At 41.3% G+C, this 13,062-nt stretch overlaps 1 protein-coding gene across 1 annotated transcript in view; it reads left to right on the top strand.

The window, feature by feature from the left end:
* The window catches only part of CHN2 (chimerin 2), a 328,992-nt gene that overhangs the window by 158,557 nt on the left and 157,373 nt on the right, over window positions 1-13,062 (top strand). Inside the window, exons 2-3 of the mRNA XM_007193498.2 lie at window positions 2,112-2,150; window positions 11,787-11,842. Coding sequence (XP_007193560.1) covers window positions 2,112-2,150; window positions 11,787-11,842 — 95 coding nt within the window. The remainder of the gene's footprint in view (window positions 1-2,111; window positions 2,151-11,786; window positions 11,843-13,062) is intronic.

Genomic DNA, 13,062 nt, shown 5'->3' with positions numbered 1-13,062 from the left:
GAGCATTGTGATCTCCCGTCTCTGTGGATGGCTTTCTTCACCTCTTTGTGACGTTGCCAACAAGGAGCAACCAGAAAGGGATAAGGTGTTTATGTGCAGGGAAGCCTAAATGAAAGTTTAAAGGTTAGGAGCCAGCATTTCAGCTGAATCAAAATTCTAGGTTTTTCACAGAGCAAGACTGAAATGAACAGTGAGAGGCCATCTAATCCAAACTTCTGACTTTAGGTAAGAAGACCTTAGGAAATCCAAGTTGAGCATCTGAACTATGTTTGAAAACCTGCATTAAGGAGACTATTTATTTGGGGGGGAACTTCCCTGACTATGTAGAAAGCTGCACTCTAGGCTCTGAATATTCTTGACAACTTCTTGGTCTGGGGGTTGTACTTACCTTATAGAGTAAATCTCATCCAAAATAACAAGACAGCTTTGGATAGATGACATCTCAGGGATTCATACTTCCATGCAGTCTGGTGTGTGTGTGTGTGTGTGTGTGTGTGTATTGATCTTTATCTTTGAAAAATATTTTTGAAGGTGTCATCAATATTTTAACATTCAGGACCTGGTTTTTCTGGTGAGATGGTATTGTATGGATGGTTCTAGAATTTTGTTGTAAACTCGGCAACATGATATATTTTATTTGAATGTTATTATAAACAAACACTCATCTTAACCCATTAAAATTGGTCTGTGTCACATATAAGATGAAATTAATTGCTTCTTTAGGTTAAAAGCTCACTATTACATTGTCTACTTTGACAAAAGTATTAAGAGCTTCACTTTTATTTAGCAAACTAGGTTTGAATAACAACATAAACCATTATTAATACACTGTATTTGTGTGTGTGCCTATGTGGCCGATTATCCATAGGTAGGTTCCTGACAATGCAAGCCTAAGAATCCAGATGCATTTGTATGAAACTATCTTAGGAGTTGTTTGGTTGCCTCTGTGATAGGATGGGCCCCAGAAAGCAAGTATGAATTGTGAAAGAACTTAATTTAAGCTACATAACTGTAATTGAGTAGGATTTGAGGAAGTTCACCACTCTTGAGTTACTTTTTATTGATAGTAAGTATATTTGTTTCTCAGGAGGGGAAAAATTCTCAAACTCTCTTACTGCATGAGATTAGAAAATTTCTGTTCCTTTGCATGAAAGTAGTATGTGACAGTTCACAAGGACAAGGGCAGCATAAGGATGGGTGTGGGATATCATAGGCGTGCAGGATGACAAAAACAGAGTTTCCTTATCAAAAAGCGCTGAATTAGAGAACTCTTAAAGCTTCCCCAGCTTAACATTCTATGAGTCAGGGAAAAGGATTTTTCTCTCTGGCTGTTTAAGCTAGAGTACGTTTTACCAAGACCTTAGCTATGAGCTCAGGAGGGCTCTAATAACTCCGTCAAAATTATAAATTCAGCCGTCAGCACTGGGATTGTTGAGTTGACTGAACAAGCAGATTTTCTCCATTGTCTGCTTTCTAGATCGATGAATAACAATTTCGTCCTCTCCATTTTGTTGTAACTCTTTCACTCTGACACTGATTGCTGAGAGGTTTTCTGGAAATTTCCTAAGTCACACACTGGAGTAAATTCAAGGACATAATGCGATTCCAATTGAATCATCAGTGTCTCAGCTGTCAGACCTAGGAGTTCAGTTGGTTGAGTTGTACAACTTCAACAGATTTAATATTACATACTTGCCACTTTGCGTCTTGCCCTCAAGTCTTAATAAATGGGCTAAAGGTCTGACTGGAGTCTGTGAGATAAATTATATGTTTATTATGCCAAGTTAAGTAAATACTGTTTGAAAGGATTACCGGAGGGTACAATCAAGTTAATTGCTTTAAAAATCTTTTTTGATTTACTGGGCTCTATGAAAATGGTTAAGCAATTGATTCTGTCATGGTAAAGTGACATGAAGAAAGTGGTGTTGGATCCACAAGGGTTGCCATGTACACTTCCCCCCTCATGCCTGGAACTGTCCCGTAAACGAGCTGAGAGGCCCCCCGGGACCAGAAGGCAAGTACTGCTGACAGACAGTTGTTCCTCCAGAGAAGACACAAGTTGACAGTTTGACGTTCAAGCTGACGGATTGATTTCTTTCTTTTTATTCTAGATGCTGAAGAGTACCAGCCTCCAATATGGAAATCATACTGTGAGTATCTAAAATCAGAATCTCCTCAGAAGTCTTTAGTCGGCCTGCCTTTTGAACAATCTTTGCTGTTGATTTAGTGCACACAAACTCTCGCATCACAGCACTGCAAACCCAAATCTCTCTTTCTCTGCTAAGGAGAGATATTGGTCAGAGAGAACTGGAAGAGCCCTGTCGCCTGGCCAGGACCTCTGAGAGCCAGCTGCCTGTGACCCGCTTAGGGAAATGCTTAGGGAAAAAAAAGATGGACATTCTGACTCTCTACCTTTCTTTGGGACTTTCCTTGTCTTCCTTCCTTCCTTCTTTCCATCCTTCCTTCTTTCCATCCTTCCTTCCTCCTTTTTTTTCACAGTTGGTCAACAAGGGTGTGTTGACTTCCATGAATTATGTACTTGGCTGTTCATCTTAAAGCTGTAATATCAAATGACATTTACCACAGAAAAATTAACAGATAGCAATGGATAATGTTTGGTCACTAAGGGTGACTCCTTAGAAACAGAGATCATTATCTGATCATCGATCATCAATCCATCTCCCCTCATGAAGGCAGGCACTTGTCATCACCTCAAGCTGGTTTTCTCTTTCCTTAGTATCATCCGCCTGACTAAGTAGTTCTCCAGTGACAGAGGGGAGGAGTGTGGTGTGGGGAGCCCACTGTGCTGAGAGCCAGGGGAACAGGCTCTCATTCAGGCTCTGCTTCTAGACAGCAATAATAAGAATAATTATTTCCATCATTATTTTATTTATTTATTTATTTATTTTATTTTTGGCTGTGTTGGGTCTTCGTTTCTGTGCAAGGGCTTTCTCTAGTTGCGGCGAGTGGGGGCCACTCTTCATCGCGGTGCGCGGGCCTCTCACTATCGCGGCCTCTCTTGTTGCGGAGCACAGGCTCCAGACGCGCAGGCTCAGTAATTGTGTCTCACGGGCCTAATTGCTCCGCAGCACGTGGGATCTTCCCAGACCAGGGCTCGAACCCGTATCCCCTGCATTGGCAGGCAGATTCTCAACCACTGCGCCACCAGGGAAGCCCCTTTCTATCATTATTGATGTTGCCCTTGTTTCTACCGCCCGTTGAGACCTGCAGCGTGCCAGCCACCATGCTAGCTCTGTGCCCTGAAGTCGCAAATCGCACCACAGCCCTAAGCGACCAGTACCACTCTTATCCCTGTTTCACATACAAAGAAACCACAGCTCAGAGGGGTTCAGTAACTTGGCAGAGGTTTTATGAGAAACCTTGGAGTGGCATTCAGAGTGGAACCCAGAAGCAAGCCAGACTCACAGCCGGCAAGTTGCCAATCTTTTTTTCTTTCTATTTAAAATTGTATACATAAGTATAGAGATAAGTATATACATATACACAGACACACACACATATGCATATACCTGTGTATGTATGTATTTGTTACAAAAGCAATACAAAGCTACATAAAAGACAAACGTTAGAGAAATACATAAAGCTGAGAGCAAAAATTTCCCATAGGCCGCATACCAGCTCTCACCCCATATTCCACTCCTCTTTTCCAATCACTGGGCCTGTCAATTTTGGAAAGCATATCTTTCCAAGTGTTTAAAATACACATGCCTAGTAGTTTGTTGTTCCCTTTTGTAAAAATGGGTTTATGCTGTACCCGGTGTCCTTCAATTTGCTTGTTTCACTTCACAAATACCTTGTTTTTATCTTCCTATGTCAGCATATAGAGAGGCACCTCATTCTTTATTACATGAGTCTGTTCTTCCATCTGTGAAATAAAGGGGTTGTGCTGGCTCTCTAAGGGCCCTTCCAATCTAATGTTATGCATTCTGATCTTCTATTTTAAAAGGCAATGCTAATGACTAAGTAATTGGATGTTTTTGTTTGTTTGTTTCCTAATGGAGTGTGAAGCGCTCTGACAGTAAATCAACAAAATATCTGTAGTGAGAGGTATTGGGGGTCCCGTGACTCACTGTTCCTTGCACACTGCCTTATACACAGCCTTGCGTACGTTAACTACGCAATAAATATTTGTTGAGTGAATGCCACCGCAGAGAGCTTTACCAAAGCGAGAAGATGGCACTGGCTCAAATTCATTTCGCTTTTTGTTAAGAGACCTTGGGCCACCCAGTGTATCTCTTAAAAGCACTTTTATGTCCTAAGGAAACCAGAAAAGGTGTTGTTAAATACATGTTCCTATATCAATTTTACCAGAGTATATTGGTCTTAAGTTTGATTTTTTGATCTAAACAAGTTGTGTGTGTGTGTGTGTGTTTAATTTGCTCTAGGATCGTAAAACTTTAGATGCAGAAGGGATAGTTGAGGCCATTTAATACAAACCTAATGACATATATGAAGTTCCTCTTTATTCTGCTCAACTAATAGTCATCCAGGCTGTATTTGAGGGTCTCTAGTGATGCAGAACTCTACAACTGAAGGGAGTATGCCAATAGCAGGGCCATCCACAGTATCGAAAACAGGTTGATCGAAGATCCACAGGGTACTACTGAGAAAGCACTCTCTTTTGGTTGTCCTGAGTCCATTAATTCTTTGAGTTAGGGTGTTGGACTACTATAAACTCATCTAACAATATCATTACCAAGCTCATGCTACTCCCTCTTATTCCCGAGTTTATCATCTACTCATTTGGTCTTTCAGCAGACATACATTATAAGCATTAGGATAAGCATTAGGAATCAACAGTAGCTAAAATGTGGTCCATACTTTCCTCCAATTTACGGTCTAGAAAGGGAGACAGATGTAACCAATTAACATGCAAATGGACTGAAGCAACAGTATACTGCTCCTCTACCTCCTGGGATTAGAGAAGACTTTATAAAAGAGGTTAAATTTGCATGTGGGTCTTGAAGGATAAATAAGGAGAAGAAATCTGAGGGCCTTGAAGAACTTCATGAGATACATGTTAATATCCAAGTATGTTAAAACAATAGCATTTTCCTTATCTGAAAATCCAACAAACCTATCAGAATATGAAATTTGTTTGGTTTTAAATAACCTGTTGGTAAACCCATTCTGAACCTCAGGAATCACCAAGTTGTTTCTCTTTGAAATACAAACCGTCCTTTCAGAGATTAATTTTACATGTTGATGTCAAACTCATTAACATATCATCTGTGGAATCCATACCTTCCCATCACACACTTAATTTTCTAGCTCTGGCATTTACTTGGTACTTTGAAATTTCTCATACATTTACCAGATGCAGTTCATTTTTGCCATATTATAGGACTTGGTGTGAAAACTGATTATTTACAATGATTATAGGAGTATATAGGTATGTCTTTGCTTTCATCCATCACCTATTGTTGGCTGTAATATTGACTTATTTGATATCAGATTCTTATTATGAAGCCTTAGTCCCAATTATAACGTTATTCCTAAAAGAAAATTAGTCTGCCTCATAATGATCCACTTTAAGAAGCTGTTTTTAAATTTTAATGCTAATTGCAATGCTTTTAGGTGCAAGTAACAGAATATTCCTCTCAAACGCATTGATTGACATAAGCAAAAAGTCTAGAGGCACTGGCTTCAGGCATGACTTGGTCCAGCATCTCAAACGACATTACTAGAACCCAGTGTGTACCTCTTCCTTTCTTGGCTCTGCTTTCCTAGGTTTGTCTACACTGTTAGTAGGCTTTTCTCTTGTAACCCCCAGAGAGCTACCAATAGCACCAGGGCTACCACATCCACGTTTAAGAGCAACAGGCAGAAGGACAGTCTACTGCAAGCAAAAGTCTTAGAATTGAGTCTTAGCCCTATTTGACATGGGTTCCCAACCCTGACTCCATCACTGTGGTCAGAGAGTTGAGATATACTAACTGCCCTAAACCCATCAGGGCTCACCACTGGAACTCAGGAGGGTTTACATAGGAGTGACTGGAAACTTTGGATTACCATTAAAATGGGGAAGATGGAAATGGATGCCTAGAAGGCAACCAATGAATGTCTGATTTAGAAATTTAGAAGAATAAGGAACCTTAGAAATCAGCTCTCTAAATATTTTCTATAAAGTAGATTGCTTATTAATTTATTCATTCATTCATTCATTCATTCATTCAACAAATGCATATTAAGTCTTTGCCTTAGACCAGGCAGTGTGCTTTGAACTGTGGGACTGCAAGGATGGATAAGACTCCATCTTGACTCAAAGAACAATGATGCCACATGAAGTCCCTTAAGTTCCTGCCTTTCCTGCTCCCCTTTCTTTCTTAGAAGCTAATGCTATCACTTCCTGAGCTGATTATTTGGTAAGAATAATCTTGTCCCAAAGTATCATATATCTACATCTAGTCCTTAATACTAAAGACCAAACCCCAAAGCATTGGTGAAATCACTGAGAAGTATTTGGTTTCAATTCTTTTAAAAAGCTATTTTCAAGTTTACTTTAAAAATAAAGTAAAGCCACATTCTAAACTTTAAGCCAGAACTATGAACTAAGCAGATGAGTTTAAAAGCCAACCACCATGGGTATACTCTGAAAGATTTTATTGTTTAAGAGGCCAAGTGCCAATTAGGCAGCAGATGCTGTGGCCAACATCTCTCCCCGGAGACTCTCCTGGGCAGCAGGTCAGGCAGTCACAGCTTGTGCCTGTTTTTCTAAAGAGTTTAGAACCTCAGAATTCTGATCCACAGGCCCCAGGCATCAGAGTCACCTGGGGAGAATAGTTATAATAACCATTCCTCAGCCTGACGCCAGATTTCTGAATCGGAAGAGTGGGGGTATCTGCAGTTTATCACACCCCACAGGTGCTTCTCATACACACTTAGGCCTGAGACCCCCTGGTTCAAGTCTACACAGCCTCATCCTCAGGCTATTCACTGTGCCATGGGACCAGAGGAGAGCTCCATCCCCAGTAAGACTGGACATTCTGTTAGCAAGAAAAGGCCTGCACACAGTTGCCTGGAAGTGGGGCTGAGCCAAGAGGCCATTGAAAGCCCCTGCTATTTCTTACTCACACCCGTGAGTTTTTTCCCATGAAGACCAGGAAGACATGGGCAGTGAGCGGGGTGGCACTGGGTCAGTGTCACAGCCAAGTGGCCAGGTTCGGCTCCTGGATCCACATGCCCTCTTAAGTGATAAGTGGCTGTTAGAGGACATCCCTGCAGGGTCTTTTAGGAGCTGACGGGTTTGGACTGGGCTTAGCATCACCCAGGCCAGGGCTTTCACTCGGCCTCCATGGGGAGTGGGTTGATTGTGTTACCAGAGGATGAGCCGAGTTTCCTTACTGAAGAAAAAAATAAAACACTCTCTCAGTGAGTTCTTGATTTCTCAATCTGCTTCAGGTTTCCTGGGGAGCAGGGAATCCCCTTCTCTTACCTCCACGTTCCCTAGTGACCATCCCCACCCCATCCCCCTGCCTAACAGCTTATTCCAGAATAAGAGTTCTCTCTTGTGCTGCAAGGACCCAGGGCTGGGGAGTGCCGGGGACAGATTTGGAGCATTGCCCTAGAAGCACAGTCTGTCATCTCGCCCCTTAGCGCACAGAATCACCCAAGCAGTGACATTTGTTATTGCATTTTGCTTGTGGCGTGGGTTTGTTGAACAAAGAAAATTCAAGAAACGACATTTTCAAGATTATGTGACATGTTTCAGTTATATTAAATGGGCCTCATGCATGTTTGTTTCGTTATAGCCAACCTTGAAAATGAGGTACTGGGGCTGAAGCTGAGATAGAGTCTAGGGCCCCATTTTTTCCTGTGGCTGCCATGGCAATTGATTGTCATCTCATTATCTTTATTGAGACATATTATTCAGATGGCAAACAGGCTTTGTCAATATCTATTGCTTGGAACAGCACTGAGCAGATTTTGTAGATCCTGAGACCTGCTCACTGAAAAATAACGATTGATTAATGATGTGTGCTGCCCAGAGACCAGCAAGGAGAGGTGGCACCCCTGGCTTGAGGGTTTTTCAGGGACCCCCCCCCCCCTCAAAGTTACTCCTGGCTGGGACTATTTCCGGTTGTAAGACTGGTGAATGACCATATTTCTCTTTACTCAGAGGATACCTAGAGGATACAGCTAAGGGCTTTAGCCTGTTGACACAGGAGAGGAACTGTCCCTTACATTCCTTCTCCTGTAATCTCTGTGATTGTTAATGGCGTCTCAATCTTTCAAGCATTCAAGACCCTTTCCTCCATTCAATTTGTATTCCAGCCCTGGCCATCCTCCTCTGCAATCAGCTCACCTCCTCATCTGCATTTCTACTAGTGTTGTCCTAACTCGCACTTTCAGGATCTCCTTTACGTACAACTAAAATACAGTTCTCTTTTGCTTCCCTGCCTCCAAGGATCCCCCTCCGATCCTTCCTTCAGTGAAGCAAAGGGCAGTGGCCCCCACTCCTGGCTGTGTGTTGGAATCTCCCAAAGACCTTTAAAAAGAACATATTTCGGGACCCCTTGCCAGGCTGGCAGAGTGAGCATCGCCAGAGACGATGGTGTCTGAGAATCTGTATCTTATAATTATATAATTTATATTTTAGCTCTTCGAAGATTCTAATGCAAGCAACCCCACTTGGGACCGCTCCACCATCTGCCTTAGGGACTACTGGTGAGGCTGAAAAATATAGACCTTGGGACCTGGAAATCAGGCCTTAAATCTTGATTTCATCATATTATCTGTGTGACCTTCAGCTTCTTCACAGCTTGGCGTCTCCACTACTTTGTCACTGAGGTGGAGAATCACAGTTACCTTGGAGGTTGGTTGGGAGGAGTAAATGAGGAAATGTAGATAAGGTGTCTGGCACACAGTAGGTCTCCAGAAAATGAGAACTTCTATTTTTCTGAACAGTCTTATCCTTATTGTCATTATTCTGAAACAGACCAGATCATGTCACCTCCCTGCTCAAAACACGTCACTGTCCCCCCATTGCTGACAGAAGAACGTCCATGCTTCCTACCATGACCTTCAAGGTTCAGTCCCACATGGCCTCCTCCCACATCTGCCCACCCCGGGGCAACAGCACACTGGACTCTCATGGACCAATCAGCACGTCATTCCCTTTTACTGCTGGGGCTCTTTCCTCTATCTGTACCCCCCTCTCTTTTCTCTACCTGTGGAAGCCCTGCTAACTCTTCAAGGAGAGCCCCATGCTTCTCCCCTCGGGAAGCCATCCTGACCACCTGAGTAAAAAGAACTGCTTCCTCCTCTGCCCTTAATTAAAGCACTTGGCCCTTCCTGGTTTTGTTTCTCCACGTGCATCTCCCTCACTGGATCAGTGTCCTTGAAGGAATGGCTTGTGACCCATGAGTCAATGCATACAAATATGCATTAAGCATCTGCTATGTGCCAAGCACTGTTTTAGGTGCTGAGCGTCCCACAGTGGAAAGAACAAAGTCCCTGCCCCCAAAGAGCCTACACATTAGTCAAGGGAGACAGCACACAAAAGAAACAAATACAGTGTGTTAATGGTGATGAGTACTGTGAAGAAACATGAAATGGTGTAAAGGTAGCGGAGTGATGGGATGGAATTTTATACCAAGTCGGGCAAGTCAGGGAAGACCTGAATGAAGGGGGAGGAGTGCCATCTGAACATCTTGGGAAAGAGCAATCCACGTGGAGGGCACAGCAAGTGCAAAGGCCCTGAGGCATAGAAAAATAAACCAGGGCTTTGGAATCGAAAGGATACATTTTAGCTGGATGCTCTGGGGCAAATATTTCACTCTGGGCACTTATTTCCTCATATAAAAAATGAGCATGGTAATGATACGTTCCGTCCTCGGAGCTCTTGTGAACGTTCAGTAAGACATTGTTCCTGCCACATAACAGGTACTCGATATGCTGGTTCCCTTCTCTTCTCTCTTCCCCTCCATTCATCCTCAAAGCCTCCACATAATGCTGACTGTGGTATCTGTTCTACGGCAGATGTTCAAATATTTGCCGATATGAATTGCAAAGGTGCGCTTCGCTTAAAATGCTTCTCTTATAACAGCTGTACGTCCTTTGCCACCTTCAAGGGAAGCGTTAAAAACAGTGTTCACAAAACTGTTCCAGCCATGCCCCCCACATATAACCGCTGGCTTCCGAGGGCATTGACAATGGGAAGAGAAGAGAGGATAGGATTCTCTGGATGTAGGTTCTGCAATTGCTCTAAAGCTCTGTGATTCTAGGGGATGCCCCTGCCCCCTTTGGTTCCCTTTACACTCATTAACAGCAAAACCCTGCTGAAAAGCAGTTAGTTGGTGTTGGAGCTCATTCGAGAGGAATAAAGGATTCTATGCAGGCTCTGTCGTGATTTAAGGAGAGCATGGGCTCTAGTGGGAGAGTCAGTGGAATGTCCAAAACTATTTCTCTATTTTTTTGCCAGTTCTTCCTCATGTTTCCTCCTGCACAAGAAGCCTTCTCTGACCTGTCTCTGATACGTGGCTACAGTTGTCCTTAAGTGACACAGGCATCATCATTAGTGTGGGCAACCTAAGCTTAGAAATGCGGCACGTTAAAACAGCCATATGAGGGTTAGATGGTTTCTTCTCTGTTAGGAAGCTGAGTCATCTACCCTTAATTAGGTAAGAAAATAACCATGTTGAGCTGAAGGCATTGGGGAGCCATAGGTACAAAATACATTCCATCATTTCCACCTGTTTCCACATGACCATCTGCCCTTCAATTAAAATTTCTTTCTTTTATTTTTAGACCTAAGAATAAGCCATAAGTTTTTGCTTCTCTTATTACATTTTCTAGAAGACTTTATGTGATCTAATTTTTAATGTTTCATAGATGTATTCTATGATACGATTCATAGATTTATTTGACATTAATTATTCCCTCTTCAAGATTCTGAAGATAACATCAAGTAGGTTTATTTTCAACCTCTATTTCCATGGAAGTAGAACCCCAAGGTACCTGCATAGAGTAGCTTTTCCTCTAAGAGAAGTAATCAAACCGGCTGAGCAGCAGAAAATCACTCATTATAGTCTGAAAAATCACAAATAATATTCTGATAAATTACATTTTTGTATACAATTACCTGCTTTCCTCCATGCCCAAGCCTGAAAGTCTGTCTTTAAAACAGGATATGAGAGAGTTATTATTATTTAAGATCCTAAAGGGCCCAAGAAAAAGGAATGACAATGGGTGGGAAATAGTCAAGTACGTAAGTATCCGTGGTGATGGGCGGGGCAAAAATGGAACTCGTGAAAAGAGAAATGAGTTGGGGCTTCATTCACCCACAGAATCAGCTGTGTCTTTGTCCATAACTGTAACATTTCAGAGAATGCCACTCCTCTTCTAATGCCCGTCTTTCCCTGGTATGTCAAGAAACATCAGCATTGAGATTCAGGAATCCTATTATATGATCTTACTACCTAGGTACTCACAAGTAGAATTTCATCTTTAAAATTGTCAACAGAATTTTAGTCCTATCTAGTCTTCCAAGAAAGCCATAACGTGAACAATGCCAGTAACAATTATGAAACTAAATTGTCCTTATAAAAATTTTAAAAAATTAGTTTTGCCCGTTTATAGTCATTGTGACTAATTTCCATGTAAACGATCTGCCTTTATTCAGTCTAAAAATGTGTCTGTATCTCCTTTGTTTTTTGGTTGAGAAATTTGCAGTTCTTGAAAGATGGTTAGGTGGAACTGTTTGAAGGCATGTTGGTATGTGCTGATGCTTTTGAATTATAATTCTCTCTTTTTATATTTGGCAGTGTATCAGTTACAGCAAGAGGCCCCTCGTCCCAAGAGGATCATTTGTCCTGGGGAGGTCAGTACTCAGCTATTTCCAATACACCTTGTTAAATATGATGAATGGTCAGCACTATGTTGATACTGGAGGACCTTCAGATTTCCTGGAAGTTGATTTCTTTTAATGGTAATGTTTGTTAAAGTGTCACCAAATTTAACATCTAAATAATCTATATTTTGAAATCAGGTATTATTTGAAAAATACTAACTTGGAATCAGAAGGCTTACATTTTTCACTACTACAGAGGCAAATTAAGCATCCTTTGTTAACTCTCCAAAATGTGTGTTCTGGTTGTTTTCTTTGTTCCTGCAGTTTTGATACTTTTATCACTTTTTTATTATGAAATGCTTCCAAAAGAGAAAATGCAGAGAATGATAAATATCTGGATACTCTCAACACCCATATTTAGCAAACCTTTACATTTTGTCATATTAAAACAAATCCCTACGAGAAAAGTGACTGGGTTTTTATTCTTGGAGATAAGCTTAAAAATATATTGACTCATAAAAATGCTTACCAGGCACAGAACTTTCCCTAGCCCTCCTTTACTCATCAGTTCTCTTATCATCTGGGATGCCAGCAAGATTTGAAAGGCAGGACTAAGGCTCTGTTTTCTATTTTTATGCTGACTAGGTGCTTTAATAGCCAGACCAATATCCTTCAAACAAAGGTCCATGGGTCCTTGATTATTTTTGTTATTATGACTTTGATTAAATACAGAATAGCAGATTTCTTTTAAAGTGTCACATCTGCCTTATCAGAGGGAAAGGCTCTAATTCCAACAATCTTGAGATTTTTTCCTTGAACATCAGTACTTTCTGGCAGACTGACTGGATCTGGTTTTGAATCTGTCTCAAAGACTTAGGTACATATGTACCCACACCCAGAGCCAACTTACCACTGTTTAATAAGTGTTTCTACATGAAATTTTACTTCTGTTGAAGGGTACTGAAGTTCATCAAGTAATCTGAATTTTAATAGAGTGGACATTCTCATCCCAGAAATATAGCCTGAGAAGAGAAAATATTTGATCTGTAAGGAAAAATCCAGGATGAGGTCAAATCTTTATTTGGTGGTATGATCTTGTTCTGTCACTAACCCTGCTGACTTGTCTTTTGGTTATTAAATAATATCCAAGTAAGAGAAATATAGGATAAATACAAAAATTTTAATGAGATGCTTTAATTAGGGTATTTTGGGTGAGAAATAAGAAACAAGTTGTTAAAAATTCTTTCAAT

The sequence above is a fragment of the Balaenoptera acutorostrata genome, chromosome 7, assembly GCF_949987535.1.
Source record: "Balaenoptera acutorostrata chromosome 7, mBalAcu1.1, whole genome shotgun sequence".
NCBI classification, from domain to species: Eukaryota; Metazoa; Chordata; class Mammalia; order Artiodactyla; family Balaenopteridae; genus Balaenoptera; species Balaenoptera acutorostrata.
The sequence above is the reverse complement of the archived record's forward strand: the minus strand, read 5'-3'. Positions and strand labels throughout refer to the sequence as shown.